At 41.9% G+C, this 18,228-nt stretch overlaps 2 protein-coding genes across 2 annotated transcripts in view; one reads left to right on the forward strand and one right to left on the reverse strand.

The window, feature by feature from the left end:
• Positions 1 to 18,228, reverse strand: part of LOC138154863 (retinol dehydrogenase 16-like) — a 50,768-nt gene that overhangs the window by 22,349 nt on the left and 10,191 nt on the right. The window lies entirely within an intron of this gene.
• The window catches only part of GPR182 (G protein-coupled receptor 182), an 8,836-nt gene continuing 5,858 nt past the window's right edge, over positions 15,251 to 18,228 (forward strand). The window contains exons 1-2 of the mRNA XM_069081327.1: positions 15,251 to 16,526; positions 17,425 to 18,228. The exon at positions 17,425 to 18,228 is cut by the window's right edge and continues 5 nt beyond it. Of these exons, the coding sequence (XP_068937428.1) occupies positions 17,440 to 18,228 (789 nt within the window). The 5' untranslated portion in view covers positions 15,251 to 16,526; positions 17,425 to 17,439. The remainder of the gene's footprint in view (positions 16,527 to 17,424) is intronic.

The raw sequence follows: 18,228 nt of genomic DNA on the forward strand, positions 1-18,228 counted from the left end.
CTCAGGACTATAACTTGATTACACTAATATCAGCTAAAAACAAAATAAAATCAATAAATAACTAAATTAATTAATAAATAAAAATGAGTAAGCAAAGGAGAAAAAACCCAACCACAGACAGTTACTATGCGGATAAAGAAAATCTGAGTTCATATTCAGAGGAAGATAATGGAGCTAAAAAAGTCATTCGTTTTTCAATGAGAAATGTCAAATAATCCCAAGCACAAAATGAGTTCCTGGAAGAACTTTAAAAATTAAATAAGAGAGATCAAGGAAGGGGACAGAGGCAAGATGGCAGAGTAAAAGCAGGAACTTGTTTGAGTTCACACCCCAACCACATCCAATACCTGTAAAAAATGACTCTAAACAAATTTTAGAGCTATAGAACCCACAAAATGACAGAGTGAAATACATCTCCAGCTGAAGTCAGTCTGGTAAGTTGAAAGGAAGAGCTACCACACCAGCCTGGGAGCAGAGCGCAGTCCCATGTGGACCACGCCAGCACAGATCAGTGACACAGATTGATTGGAGCAGACCCCAGGGGACTGAATCACTGTCAGCTGTGATGGTTTCCAGATTTCTCAACCCATTAACGTCAAAGAGAAAGTAAAAGGTGGGTGGGGAAACTCTGTTGGATCTCTGTGAGAGAAGAGCATAGTCTGGTCCCTGCCCCTGGGGTGGTGGAGGTGGCAGGGGCGGTGGCAGCAGGGTGGCTGCTTCCAGAGCTCCAGGTCCACAGATGGTGGTGGAATTGCAGGAATCTCTTTGCTGGCACTGAGGCAGGATTCTCTTGCTTTGCCCTGCTTGGATCTGGGTCACTGTCTTGGGTGGTGGTCCTGGGGTAAGGAGGAGTGCTGGCATGGCAGAGCTTATGGTGGCTGTGAAGAGGGAATCCTATTCATAGTTCTGAGGTCAGTGCCTAGAAGTAGCACTGACAATAGCTGTGCAAAACCCCAGAAATTTTGGGACACAGCACTGTCCACTCTGGAAGCAGAATTCTGCCCTGGCAGAGAGCTCAAAATTCAAGTAATTGACTAACAAAATGAGCAAACAGAGGAAGATAAATCAGACTATAGAATCATTCTTTGGTGACAAAGAAGACCAAAACCAGAACTAGAAGAAGACAACAAAGTCAAAACTCTTGCATCAAAAACCTCCAAGAAAAATATGTATTGGTCACAGGTCATGGAGGAGTTCAAGAAGGATGCTGAAAATCAAGAAAGAGAAGTAGAGGAAAAATTGGGAAGAAAAATGAGAGTGATGGAAAAAAATCATGAAAAACTAGTCAACAGCTTGGTAAAGGAGACCCCCAAAATACTGAAGGAAATAACACCTTAAAATTTAACTAACTAATTCAAATGGCAAAAGAGGTTCAAAGAATCAATGAGAAGAATGCCTTAAAAAGCAGAATTGGTCAAATGGAAAAGTAGGTCCAAAAGCTCACTGAAGAAAATAATTCCTTCAGAATTAGAATGGAGCAAATGGAAGCTAATGACTTTATGAGAAATCAAGATATTATAAAACAGATCCAAAAGAATGAAAAAATAGAAGATAATGCAAAATATCTCATTGAAAAAACTACTGACCTGGAAAATAGATCCAGTAGAGATAATTTAAAAATTATTGGACTTCTTGAAAGCCATGATCAAAAAAAGAGCCTAGACATCATTTTTCAAGAAATTATCAAGCAATGTCTTGATATTCTAGAACCAGAGGGCAAAATAGAAATCGAAAGAATTCATTAATCGCCTCTTGAAAAAGAAAAATCTTAGGAATATTGTAGCCAAATTCCAGAGTTCTCAGGTTAAGAAGAAAATATTACAAGTAGTCAGATGGAGAAACAATTTGAGTATTGTGGAAACACAATCAGGATAACACAAGATCTAGCTGTTTCTACATTAAGGGATCAAAGGCCTTGAGGGCAAAGGAGCTAAGATTAAAACCAAGAAACACCTATTCAGAAAAACTGAGTATAATATCTCAGGGGAAAATAAGGTCATTCAATGAAATAGACAACTTTCAAGCATTCTTGATGAAAAGATCAGAACTGAGCAGAAAATTTGACTTCCAAATACAAGAATCAAGAGAAGCATGAAAAGGTAAACAGGAAAGAGAAATCATAAGGAACTTATTAAAGTTGATCTGTTTACATTCCTATGTGGAAAGACAATATTTGTAATTCATGAGACTTTTTTCAGTATTAGGATAGCTGAAGGGAATATATACATATATGTATATTTATATGTATGTATATATGTGTGTATGTATGTTTATGTATGTATATGTATACATAGACAGAGGGCACAGGGTGAGTTGAATATGAAGGGATGATGTCTAAAAAATAAAGTTAAGAGGTGAGAAAGGAATATATTGAGAGAAGGAGAAAGGGAAAGACAGAATAGGGTAAATTATCTCACATAAAAGAGGCAAGAGAAAACTGTTACAATGGAGGGGAAAAGCAGAGAGGTGAAAGGGAATGAGTCAACCTGACTCTCATTGGTTTTGGCTTAAGGAGGGAATAATATATACACTCAATTGGGTATCTTATGTTACAGGAAAGTAGGGAGGAAGGGTATAAGGGGAGATGACAGAAGGGAGGGCAGATTGGTGGAGGGAGTAGTCAAAAGCAAACACTTTTGAAAAGGGATAGGGTCAAAGGAGAAAATAGAATAATGAGAGGTGGGATAGGATGGAGGGAAATATAGTTAGTCTTTCACAATATACATACTATGGAAATGTTTTGCGTAACTACACATGTACAACCTACATTGAATTGCTTATCTTCTGGCTGGGGGTGGGTGAGGAGGGAAGAAGGGAAAAAATCTGGAATTCAAAGTTTTAAAAATAAATGTATATTAAAAAAAAGTTTTTACATGCAACTGGGAAATAAGATATACAGATATAAGATGCACTGGGGTACAGAAATCCATCTTGCCCTACTAGAAAGTTGGGTGGGGAGATGGGGGAGGATATAAGAGAACAGATTAGGGAAAGGGGTATTCAGTAGGCTAGCTATTTTGGGGTGGGGTTAGGGGAAAGACAGGGAGAAAAATTTGTAACTCAAAATCTTGTGGAAATGAATGCTGAAAACTAAAAATAAATAAATAAATTGGAAGAAGGGCTTGGGGAAGTCTCGAAATAGGGATTCTTCTCAGTTGAAAGGGGAAGGTGGCAGGGGGTGTAACTAAAATAGAAGAAAAAATTTGGCATAAGATAGAAAAGTCCCAAATCTGACCTGCAAGGAGGCTTCTACTTATATGCACCAATTTTTAAGTGTTCTTCTGTCTGTCTTGTAATATCTGTGTTTTGTGAGTCAAACTACATTTTTTTTTGTGGCCTGGTCAGCCAAAGGAGAAAGAGTAAAAAAGTCTCTCTCTCTCTCTCTCTCTCTCTCTCTCTCTCTCTCTCTCTCTCTGTCTCTCTCTCTCTGTCTCTCTCTCCTCTCTCTCCCTTTCTAAACTCAAGTTAGAAGGTAGATAAAAGACACAGATGAAGGAATCTTTGTTCCCAGTCTGCAGAAATATATGGTATTATAAGCTAATTAGAGACCAAATTTATGACTAAAATGTAGTTTCTGTATTGTGAATTTCCAAAAATATGCTTTGCAAGTCTTTCTATAAATGATGAAATGTTTTACTGAGTTTGGGGGGTAACACTCTGTAGAATTTGTTTTAAGGAAAAACAAGAATAAAACTCTGCAAGTTATATGGAAATTAAGAAAAACTAGAATTGGGCAAGGGGAAGCTAATGGCATCCTAAGACACCAAGAAATCATAAAACAAATCAAAAGAATAAAAAAAATAGAAGAGAAAGTGAAACATCTCATCAGAAAAACAACCAATATGGAGAACAGACTGAAGAGAAATAATATAAGAATAACTATTGTAAAAATAACTATTGTAAAAATAATTTTTGATACAATATTACAAGAAATTATCAAAGATAATTGCCCTAAAGTTCTAGAACAAGAAAGCAAAGTAGAAATAGAAAAAAATTCACCAATCATACCAAAACATAAAACTATAAAATCCACCACTCATACCAAATCTAACAAAGAGAGCCCAGGAAGAAAACTTACAGGAATATTATAGCCAAATGTCAAAGCTCCCAGGTAAAGGGGAAAATACTGGAAGCAACAAGAAAAAAAAAGCAATTTAAATATCATGGAGCTACAATAAGGATTACACAAGACCTAGCAGCTACTACATTGAAGAACCATAAGTATATTACCCTTTATGGAGCAAAAGAGCTGGGGTTACAACCAAGGGTAACTTACCCAGCAAAGTTAAATATAATCCTGAATGAAAAAAAAATTGGACATTTAGCAAACTCAATCCCCAAAACTTAAGGGAAAATTCAACATATAAAATCCAGGAGAAATATAAATTAAACATTAAAGACCAATTATAAGGTCTTTTTATTATATAATTAAATTATTATATAATTACATATAACATATAATAATATAAATTGTTATATAATAATTATAAGGTCTTCAATTATAAGGTGAAATTGCATTCTTCATATATGTGAAAATATTAGCAATACTCTTATGATTGTCATCATTATTTGGGCCGTTTGGAAGAAAGGCACAGGCTGAGCTGAATATAGTGAGGTGATTCTAAAAGAAAAACTATAAGGAGAGATAAAAAGGAGTAATTGTCCCATACAAATGAGGCATACAAGGAAAAACTGGTACATAAGAAGTTAGTAGGGGGGAGGGTGGGTGGTGCCAGATCCTTGCTCTTATTGAGAATGGGTCGAGGCAGCTAGGTGGTGCAGTGAATAGAGCACCGGCCCTGGAGTCAGGAGGACCTGAGTTCAAATCCGGCCTCAGACACTTAACACAAAAACTAGCTGTGTGACCTTGGGCAAGTGTAATATAATGCCAAGGAAAGGCAACTTCCCAGGTTCAAAATACCAGCATAGGTGCTCTCTATTTTATTCAGTAACAAACCCAGAACAGAGAAGATCAAAACATGACATCATTCAAAATACAGCATTTACTAAGTGTGATTAAATAATCTCCAAGGCCTACCCCACCCCAGGACTTTCCAATCATTCAATCAATTACAAAGGCTCCGTTCCAAATACTTCTCCACCCCTAGGCTATACCTTAATTAAGTCCACCACAAAGCCCCTCTTCTCAAATGGAGATTAGTTTCCAAACATAAGTAAAATACATTCATTTGCTCAACCATAGAACACAAAAAGGTCAAAAGTTCCCCACCCCTAGGATCACAATTGAATCTACCCCAGAGTTACATCAAGTTTAAACACAGCACTTAATACCCAAATGGAGGTCTTTTCTTCATCTTGACACGAGGCAAGTTCTCAGCAATCTTAGTTCCTGGGGAGACAAGGCTTAGCAAGGCCATAAGATACATTGCCAGTCCCTTCATGAATTTATCCTCTGTCTGTAGAACAGTCCTAGAACCCCTGAACACATTAGCAAAGCCCTCTCCCAGGATTTCTGTAAACATACAACAAGAAAATCCTTCTTCAGGGCTTCTGAACCAACAGAAAGGCTCCCAGACCCCTGCAACAACAGTACTGTCCCTCACCAGTGGACAGTATTCATTCTGTCTGCAGGACAGTCTCCAGACCCCTGCAACAACAGTACTGTCCCTCACCAGTGGACAGTATTCACTCTCTGTCTGCAGGACAGTCTCAGGCCTTCTTAACCAAATGCCAGGTTCCAGGACTTCTTCAACAGGACAGTCTTTCACCAGTGGACAAATCTGGCAAAATAACATCAAAACAGACAGACAAAGTACCAGCAAAACAGCCATGTCTCCTCAGTCCTTGGCAGCTCAGGGGGCAGGTCTCAAAAGTCCAGGGCAATTCAAAGCGGCCACCAGCAATCCTCTTAGTCTCTCTCTCTCTCCACGAGGTGCTGCTTCCAAAAAAGATCTTCCGCCTCTCTCCAGTGTCTCTCCAAATCTACATCACCAGCTCCTCCCACTTCAGGACTTTCTTTTCACATCAACAAGCCCATCCCACAGGTGGGATTAACAAACTCTGGGTTTTAATACAATCAATTTGAAAACCAAGCCAATACAGGGGACTCTTTAATTGCCATTACTATCACAGCAAGTCACTTAATCCCAATTGCCCAGCAAAAAAAAAGAGAGAGAGAGAATGGGTCAGAGGGAAAAACATATATAAATAAATGTGTGTGTGTGTGTGTATGTGTGTGTAAAAGTCTTCTAAATTCAGAAAGAAATGAGGGCAAGGGGACAGGATGGGGCAGAGAGGAAAAAGAAGTGACTCTTAAAGGGATGTGTTGGTTAATGAATAGGAGGGCAAAGTGGCAGGTAGGAGTAAAACAGAGGAGTGAGGAGGGATAGGGTAAACAGGGTGAGAGGACAGTGAGGAAAAATAGGAAGGAGGATAATACACAAGTAATTGTAGCTTAAAATATGAATGGGATGAATGTAAAACGGAAACAGAGCAGATTAAAAATTTGAATTCAACAATAGGTTGCTTTCAAGAAACATAAAAATGAGAGATACACACAAAGATAAAATAAAGGACAGGAGTAGAATTTAGTATGTAAAAAAAGGAGGGATAATAATCATGATCTCAGACAAAGTTAAAATAGATTTAATCAAAAGTGAAAAATAGAGAAACTACACTGTCAGCAATATTGTTTTAGACCATTTAAAATACCTAGACAGTATAAAATGCCTGAGCATATACTTGCCAAAACAGTCACAAGAACCATATGAAAACTAAAAAAAAAAAAAACTTTTTTATACAAATAAACTCAGATCTAAATAATTTAAGTAAAATTTATTATTCATGTGTAGGTAAAGCCAATATAATTCTTAAATGACAGTTTTATTTAACTAATCTATTTATTCAATGTCATCCAAATTAAATTACTAAAAGATCATTTTACTGAGTTAGAAAAAATAACTAAGTTCATTTGTAAGAACAAAAGGTCAGGGACTTCCAAAAAACCAAGGGAAAATGATGTAAAGGAAGCAGATTCTGCAGCATCAGACCTTAAATTATAAGGTGAGAGCATTGCAAAGCATAAAAAGGATAATTTTGATTATTTTACATTAAAAATTTCTTGTATAAATAAATCAATGTAGCCAAGAATAGAAGGAATGCAAAAAATTGGGGGGAAAACTTTCATAGACAATTTCTCAGATAAGATGTGATTCAGTTGGAATATTGCTGTGGTATAGGAAATGATTAGCTGGTTGATTGAAAAAAAACAAGGAAAGATTTGGATTTATGAAGGAAGATGTTATCCATCTTCAGGGAAACAGATCATAAATGGAAATAAGCATAGTATGGTCATATATATATATATATATGTGTGTGTGTGTGTGTGTTTATGTTTATAGATATCTATGTATATGTCTATGTATCCATGCTTAATTGCAGCCTTCTTTCAGGTAGGGGGGGAGAGGGGAAAAAATTTAAAAATAAGATTAAAAGTGCACAACAGAGAGTAAAAAAAAAACAACAGAGCTGGGCAGCTTTAAAAACAATGTAGTTTATTTATTATACAGATTTTCTTGAAATGGAAATTTATTGTTTTATGTTGAATCCTCTCTTATGGTCTGCTGTGTACATGCTGATGCTTTTTTCTTCTTTTCTCATTTTGTATCTAAGTTTAAAATTTTTTTTAATTACAAAAAAGGAAGAAAACCTAACTGGTGGTGGTGAATGAAGCCAAAATAAAGGACAATTAGGGAGACTTGAATCAGTGTATCTCAGAGTGGCCATTCATGGTGGTGGCAGACATCAGAGAAGCCTGCCAAAGCCTGCAAATGTCCTAAGGACTGAAGCAGCTAAAGAACGGGAAAATCCAGGACTGGCAGCTAAGACCAGCAGAAGAGTGTCACCTCTTATTGCCTGAATCCGTCTTTCACAAGGGAGAAGAAAGGAGCGCTTCAGGGTCACTGGAGAGATCAGGAGAGAGGGACAGGGGAATATGGCTGTGGCAGCCAGCTCGGCAGAGTCTCTCTGTGCTAGGGAAGAGCCCAGCATGGCCAGGCGATCCCATCCCCTCCTTCCCCTGGCTCCTCCCTCTATGCTGTTAAGGGAGTTTCCTGAATAGAGGAGCCTCTGGCTTCCTTCATTTATCCCATTCCTGCCTTCCCTAGAGCCGGGGTGGACAGAATCAGGAAAGGCTTCGTTCAAATCCAGCCTCAGGCACTTACTCCTGTGGGGCTCTGGGCAAGCTGCTTAATCTCTGCCTCAGTTTCCTCAACTGTAAAATAGGATACTGTAGCAGCAAGCACCCCAAGCATCCCCAGGGTTGCTGCCAACACAGGTTCTTAGATCTGCTTTGTTAAAGGAAAGCAACTCAAAATGGGTTAACAAGCTTACTTTAATCAGTCAAATATGTATCGTTTACCTAGTTCAGGGGAAAGAGGTCAGCACCCCGAACTTCATAATATACAGACAGAATTATCAAGTCAGAGAAACAGATCAAGTAGACAGCTTTCCAAACTGTCCAGCCATTACATCCATACCAAACAACATCTGGGTTTCAAAGCTGGGGGGCCCTGGACAACAGCTTCACAGAGTTTCATCTGATCAAATCACAGAACACTTCTCAAAGTGAGCCCCAAAACAAAGCTACACATCAGGGCTTATATAGCCTTCTCCTGGCTCAGAGAATGTAACAATCTTATTGACTCACTGGCCAATCAAAAAGTATCTACTGAAAAACAAGCCTCCCACCCCAGGCTCCAGGTGCACTTTAGCCTAGGGGCAGGGAAGATCTTTAAAATTTACATTCCCATTACAGATACTAAGGGCACCTACTTCTCAGGAGTGTTAAGGATCAAATGAGAATATCTGTACAGAATCTAGCACAGTATCTGGCATACAGCAGGCCCTTAATAAATGCATATTCCCTTTCTCCCTTCCCCTCGAGTAACTCTCCAGTGAGATATTCTCTTGGAGGACTTGTAGTCTGAATGTGTCTGGACGTCCTCACTCTTCACAAGCACATAACTTAACCATATACAAGTCAAAGAAAGGAGAGGAGTTTAGGCAGGAGGATTTAGAGCTGAGAAAAGGATGAGGCAAAGGGAAGATGCTAGATGGCTGGGGACAGGATGAAGGTCCATAAATAAGGTTTGGGGGCTGAGAGAGAACATCTGGGGGATGGAATCTGTAGCACGTTCCTTATACCAGAGATACCACTTATGGTGTGGGTTGAGGATTCAGCCTGGGAGGGACAGAATGGCCTGGAGCAGCGTCTTTGGGGCTGACACATTTGGGCATCCTAATGTCAGTACTGACCCAGATTCTCTAGCCAGGGGCCATCTGGATGAATCTGAGCTACGGGTGGGGGAGGGGTGTCAGGCATCACTGTCACACTCCTATGTCTTTCCTCATTTCCGCTCCACCTGGGTTAACTCTCATAGTGATAGTAGAGGGGGAAGGTCTCCTTAGATAAGTCCTTTCTGTCTGGGGATCCTCCAGAGCCCAAGAACAAGGATTTCCCATTCCCTTCCCCCACTCCCTAAAACTGACTGCCTTTATCTGTACCTCTCACTCCCTCCTCCCTGGTACCTTCCTTCCTTTCTAATTGTTGATCAGAATGTCTTGTCCAGTTTGACAAAAAGGGAAAAAAGACGGGAGAGTTCCAGGAATTGTTTTGCAGTCACTGCTTGGGGCAAAGTTCCTTGCCCCTCCTGGTTGGTGAGGAGCCAATCAGCTCTTCCTCTGACCCCTCCCCCTCTTCCTACATTTCCCCTCATCCCTCCACAAAGAAAAAAAAAGAAAGGAAAACTGCAGTGCCATCACTTATCTTCTGCTGATGGAGCAGCAGCTACAGAGGTAGCTGGCTGCCTAAAGGTCCACTGGATCTAAGAGGTCCTGCTGTTATATCCGGGCCAGACTTATGGGTATAGGGAATTTCTAAATGGAAGAGAAATATCCCCAGGAGGGGCTGATAGACCCAGAAGCTGTAAGCAACTAAAATGTACTGGGAGGGATGGGGCCCCAGGCCATTCTGTACCCCTCCAGGCTGAATCCTCAAGCCACACTATAAATGGTCTCTCCAGGATGAGGAACATGCTACAGATTCCATCTCCCCAAGTCTTCTCTCTTAACCCCAAAATCTTATGTACCTTCATCCTGTCCCCAGTTAAGTTAGACCTAAAGATTTTCCCTCTCCTGGGAGTGATGGGGTAGGAAGGACCAAGGAAAGCCAGAGTTAAGGTTTCTTATGATGAATCTTAGGTAGAGAAGAAACTGTCATCTGTGGTAGGGTTGGGGACATGGAGGGATGGGAAGGGTTAGGGGGATGTCCCATTCCCCCTCCCCCCACCCCAAACCACATGGCACAAGGTCCCAGTGGGAATCTGAATGAAAAAGTCAAAGAAGACAATATCATCCCCTTTCATCACCATCTAGGGCTAGAGGGAGAGTGGGGAGGGTTAAGCCATCCCAGAATCAAAACTAGCATCCTCTGGCCATGGTTTGTGTGTGTCACCTTGTGCATGGCAGTGAAGCTCTGTAGTTCTTGTTTCCTCATCAGTCAAACAGGGATGGCACCCTCTGACCCCCTATCTCAGAGTTATCATGAGGATCAAATGAGATCCTGGATACAACAATTAAATCACTTGGCCTCTCTGGGCCTCAGTTTCCTCATCAGAACAAGAAGAGAGTTGGATTGGCTGGTCTATATTCCACGTTCCATAGTACAAGTGGACAGTGCAGGACCAGGCTTTCTAGCGTATGTGTATGCTCTGCCTGCTGTCAACTCATGTAAGGAACTAGGTGAGCCTGCTTCTGGAGTAATTATAGCTGGCATTTCTGTAGTTTTAAGGTTTGCAAAACACTTCACTCATTATCTCAACCCTGTAAGGCAGGTACTATTATTATCCTCATTCTACATTTTCAGTTTTAGATGAGGAAATTGAAACTCACAGAGATTAAGTGACCTTCCCTGGGCCACACAGCAAGTAAGTATCTGGGGCAGGATTTGAACCTAGGTCTTCCTGACTAGCACTCTATCCACTGGGACAATCGGCTGCCTAGAATTTGAAAGGCCAGGTCAGTCCACTGGAAGGGTGGGTTAAGGTGGCTTGACCTCAGGGTTGGCTCCTTCTTGGGCTTTACCAACCTTTCAGGATCTCACAAGGAAGGAAGACACCACCATAAAGTGGCCCCATTCTAGACACAGGCTTGCCTCTCAAGAGACCATGAGCTCACATGCTGGCCCTGCCTGGGGTAGGATGACCTTCCCTCTCCCACCTCCACTAACCACTGAGAGCACAGACAGTCATCCCTTGGTCAGCTGGAAGAAAAAGAAGAGGGCAAACTTCTTACCAGACCTTTCCTATGTTCTATCCGTTTTGGCTCAGCAAATAATTCTTCACCACAAAGTGAGCAGACAGGAAACAGTTCCAGAATACTCAGACGTGATCTGAACTAGGGACAGGGCCCTCCATTACAAGGCCCCACACACTTCCATAAGTAAGCTCACCATGCCCCTTCTTGGGTTGCCGTGAGAGCACACTGCACATGCTAGAAGGACTTGGACAGAGGATTACTGGGAGAGCCTGGCCTGGTGTGAAGGGACAGAACATGAGTCTGAATCCTGGCTATGCTATTCCTAGTTGTGTGACGTTCTACAAGCCACTTCCTCTTACTGGGCCTCAGTTTTTTCATCTAGTCCAATCCAAATCTGAGCAGGCGTCCCTTCTATAATATCTATTAGGGTACAATGGAAAAAGGCTGGCTGGCTCTGGAATTAGATGGCCAGGTTCAAATCCTGCCTTTGCTGACACACCCTCAGGAAAGTCACAGTGTCCCTGAGCCCCAGGTGCCTGTAAGTTTTAGACCTATGATTCCAGGCAATAAGTGTTCCTTTGCTTTAAGTCATTCGCTATCAACCAAGGCAGCCCATTCCCCTTTTAGACAGCTCTCACTGATGGAAAGATGTTCCTTATGTTAAACCTAAATCTATTTACCTAAAACATTGTTCTATCCTTCCCGAGGCTACCAATTTTCCTAAAGTCTGGCCATGTGACATTCCCTCCCCTGCCTTATTCAAGCTACTACTCCAGTGGCTCCTTATTTCATTCAGGATAAAATGTAAAATTCTCCGTTTGGCATTTAAAGCCCTCTATAACCTGGTCCCCTCCTCTTTCCAGCCCTCTTACACCCTACTCTCTTGCACATACTCTGAGATCCAGTGACACCATCAGTCCTTCCAGTCTGGAATGCTCTCCCTCCTTATCTTCACTGGCTTCCTTCAATTCTGAGCTCAAATCCCCCCTTCCATAAGAAGCCTTTCCCAGTCCCCCTTAATGGCAGAGGGTTCCCTTTGAGATTACTGCACCCTGACTCTCCATTAAAACATGAGCTCCTCAAAGACAGGGACAGTCCTTGGCACATAGAAAATGCTTAATAAATGCTTACTGACTACCCTGTAGGTATATCTGGAGAAAGTCTAATGACTTCCAGATGATAACAGTTCAAACACTTGGAAACAACTGTCTGTCTGTTTTTTTCCTCCTCCAGGTAAAATGCTCCCAGATCCTGCAGCCCTTCTTCATATGGGCTGGTTTCTAGTCCCCTCCCAGTTCTGGTCAGCCTTCTCCAGAAATGCCCCAGCTTGTCAGTGTCTCTCCTAAAACACAGCATGCAGACCACCACACAAGCCTCCAGATGAAATCTGACAAGGGCAGAACATAACATGGATGTTACTTCCCTAATTCTGGGTACTCTACCTCTCAATGCAGCTTCTCCTTGCTCCCACATCATACAGTTGACCCACATCGAGTCTGCAGTCCATTAAAATCCCCTACATCTCTTTCACTAGAATCTTTGCCTGGCTGTCGCTTCTCTATTCTAGGTCTGCAAAATTGATTTCTTAAATCCAAGGGTAGGACTTTACATTCAACCCTAGTAACTGAACCAGTGTCATATCCTTGAGTATCTTTTTAAGTTATTGTTAAGTGTTAGATATCCTATAAAGTGCCATCTTTCCAACACTGAGCCTTAAATGCCAGTCCAGCCTGGGTCAGGCTTGGCCTAGGCTAAGTATGGAATGCTTGCTCATAATGTTAAAATTAGTTGATGTGTTGTTTAGTTTGGTGTAATTTTTTTTCTTTGTTATAAGAAATGGCTCTCTTCAAGGCGGAAGAAGGGAGAAATATAATAATGAATAGAATTTATGTTGAAAAAAAACAAAAATATCTGTAATTTTTTCTTAAAGCAATCAGGGTTAAGTAACTTGCTCAAGGTTACACGGCCAGTTATTTCTGGGTGTGGTGCTAAGTATCTGAGCCCAAATTCGATCCCCAGGTCATCCCAACACTGGAGCCGGTGCTCTTACTCTCTGTGCTACCTGGCCACCCCTGTAATTTTTTTTAAAGATACAAATAGATTATTTCAAAATAGCAAAGATTCAAAGGACTCCCCACTAAAACTTTCTCCACAAAATGACATTGATCCCTTAATAACTACTCTTTAGGTCCAACTATTCAATCAGTTCTAAATCTACTTAACCATATTATAATGTGGCCCATATCTCTCCACCTTGGCCACAAGAAGAGTATCAGAGATCTTGTTAAAAGCTTTATTTGCCATTTTTGGTGTCTACCTGTAATGGGAATGTAAATTTAAAGATCTTCCCTGCCCCTAGGCTAAAGTGCACCTGGAGCCTGGGGTAGGAGGCTTGTTTTTTAGTAGATACTTTTTGATTGGCCAGTGGGTCCAAAAGGTTGTTACATTCTCTGAGCCAGGAGAAGGCTATATAAGCCCTGATGTGTAGCTTTGTTTTGGGGCTCACTTTGAGAAGTGTTCTGTGATTTGATCAGATGAAACTCTGGAAAGCCCTTGTCCAGAGCCCCCAGGCTTTGAAAAACCCAGATGTTGAAACCCAGATGTTGATTTGGTAAGGATGTAATGGTTGGACAGTTTGAAATCTGTCTACTTGATCTGTTTCTCTGACTTGATAATTCTGTCTGTATATTCTGAAGTTCGGGGTGCTGACCTCTTTCCCCTGAACTAGGTAAATGATACATATTTGAGTGATTAAAGTTAGCTTGTTAACCCATTTTGAGTTGCTTTCCTTTAACAAAGCAGATCCAAGAACCTGTGGTGGCAGCAAACCCTGAGGACGCTTGGGGTGCTTGCTGCTACACTACCCACTGCCTCTAGGAAAAAAAATACACACTTCTCAGCCTAACATATATTCACCATCTGGCTCCAAACCAACTTCTTACACTCATTTCCTATTATTCTCCTTCATGAATACTACATTCTAGCCAAACTGTACTAGAAGCTATTCTTTGATCTTGGTGTACAAACTTTGTGGATTTTTTTTTCTTTTTGGAGGGCAATTGAGGTTAAGTGACTTGCCCAAAGTCACAGGGCTAGCAAGTGTTAAGTGTTTGAGGCTGGATTTGAACTCAGGTCCTCCTGACTTCAGGGCTGGTGCTCTATTCACTGCGTCACCTAGCCGTCCCTATCTTTGTGGATTTTTAACAAGCTGTTGCCCCATGTGCTTCCTCTTCATCTCCTCCCAGAATCTTGACCTTTCTATGTAATGCCCCATCTGGGGCTACTCACTTAATTTTCACTCACTTTCAGAGTATGGAGACCCCAAAGGGGCAGTTGCTATTTACTCCCCGTTCAGGGCTCAAAGGCAACCCTGAGAGGTTGGGATTTCTAGTACTGTCACTCAGGAGCTCCACTAGCGAACTACCCATTGATTATCAATTAGTGGTGTCAATTAACTATTCTAAAAGGTATTTACTATTCAGGCATAGAAAGACAGGTGGTACAAACATCCCCCCTGCCCCCCCCAGAGCAGAGTACTTTCTCAGGTGCTGGGGAGAGGGGACTCAAACTTGAGGTAGAAATATAGTGGGGTACACATACAGAGAATATGTGGCCAGGTGGCACAGTGAGTAAGAGCGTTGGGAGACCCGGATTGGTTCTGGTTTCAGATACTTGGCACCCACACAAAAAATAACTGGCATGTAGCCTTGAGCAAGTTACTTAACCCCAACTGCTTAAAAAAAAGAAAAAAGAAAGATCATAGCTCTTGGTTACTGGAGGTCTTTTCTTCCTTCATAAGATCCTTATGATGTTTTACTTAGGTACAGGTGCAGTTTTCTGCTGGGCTCCAAGTGTCAGGGTCCTTGGAGATGACATTTCTCTGTTTCCTGAGCTGTCACACTCCCCAAATCTGCCTTTTTGCAATGTGTCTACTTCTCCTTTTTTTGGTCTCTTTTTTCCCCTCCCAGCTAAATGGGAGAAGGTTGGGGGCAATAAAGGTACTTTATAGTTTCCTTAATACATCTTTTGTTCTTATGAAATTCAGTTAATTTTCCATATGTCCAAGACCATTTCTATATTCTGCCAAGACAACTACATATCAAAGTCTGAATAATAGGCATTCTTCAACCACTTGGTTCTTCCAGTGGAGATATTTAGGCCAAACTTTTTTGAGTAATTATGAATTTAGATCACTTGCCAATATTTAGGGGTTTGTAGCACTCAGTTATAGTGGCAAACCTCTTTGGCAAGCTAAATACATCTTTTTATTATATACCTTGCTTGATACTCATAACCACAATATCATCAGTTATTTTTATTGTTGTAATTTTCAAGTGATTTTTGTATGTGACACATAAAGTGAACATTTAATAAATGCTTGTTGAATTGGATTATGCCAAGGATCAAAAGGAAATCTCACCAAACAGTAGTTTATAGACTCCATCCTCTTCTTTTCTTGAAAACTGTGAGGGACATTTGGCTTTTTCCAGGCCTATGGCAACTAAGGTTCCTCCCAGTTCTAAATCCTGTGATCCTAATGTAAGTTCAAGCCCTCGGTCCACTCCTGGTATGCAGACAGCCTAAAGAGAAGCGCTGAAAAAGCAAATCATAGACATCTGGGCCATCCTATCAAATACCCTTCCTCCATACCACAATGCTAAGATCTTTCCAGGGAAAAAAGACATCCTGCGGCCACCCGTAGGTCTAAAATCCTTCTTGCCCTGTTTCCTGCCGCAACTGTGGCCCTTTCCCCATCCTCAGATCAGAAGATAAAGTCTGTGCTTTGGTAGAGAGGGAGAGAAGAGCAGTGATTCCCATTCTTACAGTTCTGGGAGACTCTATAGAGCAAGTGTGAAGGGGAGAGACAGGAACATTAAAAGCTGACTTTCCCAGGACAATCTGATTTCTTTTAGGCTTTCATGTTATCAGGCAGTGAAGAAAGGGGTCCCAAGCAAGCTTGTGAGGAAGGGTTAGGGGAGGAAAGGAAGCAACAGAAGGGCCAGATCCTTTTGCCATCTTTTGTCCATCTCTTCCCCCTCCAGTTGAATGGATGAATGCAGGAAAGCCCCTGGCCCCCTCCCACAGAATGTCAGCCAGTGAGGTCTGTTTCCTGAGTAAGGAGGGCGGCCCTGAGAACAGAAGCAGAGCAACTAAACCCACACCCCCATTGCCATAACCTCTCTGGCTCTTCTCCGACTCTCAGAACAGGGCACACCCTTGCAGCCCCAGATAAACAAGCTGAGCTTTAGGTAAGTGTTCCCCAAAATGAAGCCCTTCTTCTAGAGGAGGGAGAAAGTGGAAAGTGTGCCAAACTGGGAGGCATGATAACCAGGTTCTAGCTCATTTTTGGCAAGCCATTTCCCTGCTCTGGGCCTCAGTCGTTTTATCTGTAAAAAGAGGGAGTTAAGCCAGATTGACCTTTAGACTCTAATATTCTGGGATTCTACTGGATCAGGGGTTTTAAAGCCACAGATAGATTTCAGGAAGTCTATGAACTCTGATAGAAACAAATTAGCCTTTTATTTTTATTAGGCTCTAGTTGAAATTTAGCATTTCCTTCGATTATGATTTTTAAAAAATAACACATTATTCTGAGAAGGGGCTTCACCAGAACTACCAAACAGGTCGATGACACATGAAAAGGTTAAGAGCCCCTTTTCTAGGCTTTTTAACAGGTCTGCTTTCACGGAATGATTTATGTTTGTCCTGGGCTGGATTACAGATGGGGTGTTATGTATATTTCCATACCTGTAAACCAGAGGTTTAAGAGGCCGGTAGCATTTAAGGGGCACTTCAAATTGATAGCAGGAACTGAGGAAGGCTTAGAGGGATGTTAAAAGGGGAGGGGTATGGGAAGAGGACCGGTTTACAGTAAGAAATTCTTTGGGGCACATACAATCCTTAGGAACTCCTAGCACTATAGGCCTGTTAAGGAAAGCATCTTGGCTTTTGGGTCAAAATTAAAAGGCAATGATTGTTTAAGTATTTAAAGTAATAGTCTCTGATTCTTCCCTTCTCCTGGTTCCTCCTTCCCTTGTCCTCTCTTAGACTCTAAAATCCTACCAACAACTATCTTCTACATCCCAGCCCCTCTTGTCCTCTGCATGATTTTATCCTCAAGGTCTTTTCCCATCACACTTCTTATAGGTACCTGCCACCCCCATGTCAGCCACTCCCAATTCCATGATGGGGGCAAGTCCCTCTGAGCCCCCCTCCTCAACGCTCTTCAGTGACTTGGATGCCTTCCATAACTGGACAGAATTGATACATCTCTTTAACCACACCTTCTCCGAGTGTGAAGTCAAGCTCAATGAAAACGCCAAGCGTGTGGTCCTTTTTGTACTCTACCTGGCCATCTTCGTGGTCGGGCTAGTGGAGAACCTGCTAGTGATCTACATCAATTGGAAAAGCCTGGGCCAAGGGAAACTGCTCAATCTCTACATCTTCCACATGGCCGTGGCTGACTTGGGTATCGTCCTGTCTCTGCCTGTGTGGATGCTGGAAGTCACCCTTGACTACACGTGGTTGTGGGGCAGCTTCTTCTGCCGCTTCACACACTACTTTTATTTTGCCAACATGTATAGCAGCATCTTTTTCCTAACCTGCCTCAGCATAGACCGGTATGTCACACTCACCTGCTCCTCCCCCTTCTGGCAGCGACATCAGAACCGAGTTCGGAAAGGAATATGTGCGGGTGTCTGGGTGCTTTCTGCCCTCATCCCACTGCCAGAGGTGGCTCACATCCATCTGATAGAAGCCACAGATCCGATGTGCCTGTTCTTGGCACCATTTGAAACATACAGCACGTGGGCGCTGGCTGTGGCCCTCTCCACCATCGTCCTGGGCTTCCTGCTGCCCTTCCCGCTGATGCTAGTCTTTAACGTGCTGACTGTCTACCAGCTACACCAGGTAGGACGGCCAGAGGCTCGGCGCCACGGACTACTGGTTTGT

This window comes from Petaurus breviceps, unplaced genomic scaffold (assembly GCF_028583685.1).
Source record: "Petaurus breviceps papuanus isolate PSGF00001 unplaced genomic scaffold, PetGlider_PUasm1.0 154, whole genome shotgun sequence".
NCBI lineage: Eukaryota > Metazoa > Chordata > Mammalia > Diprotodontia > Petauridae > Petaurus > Petaurus breviceps.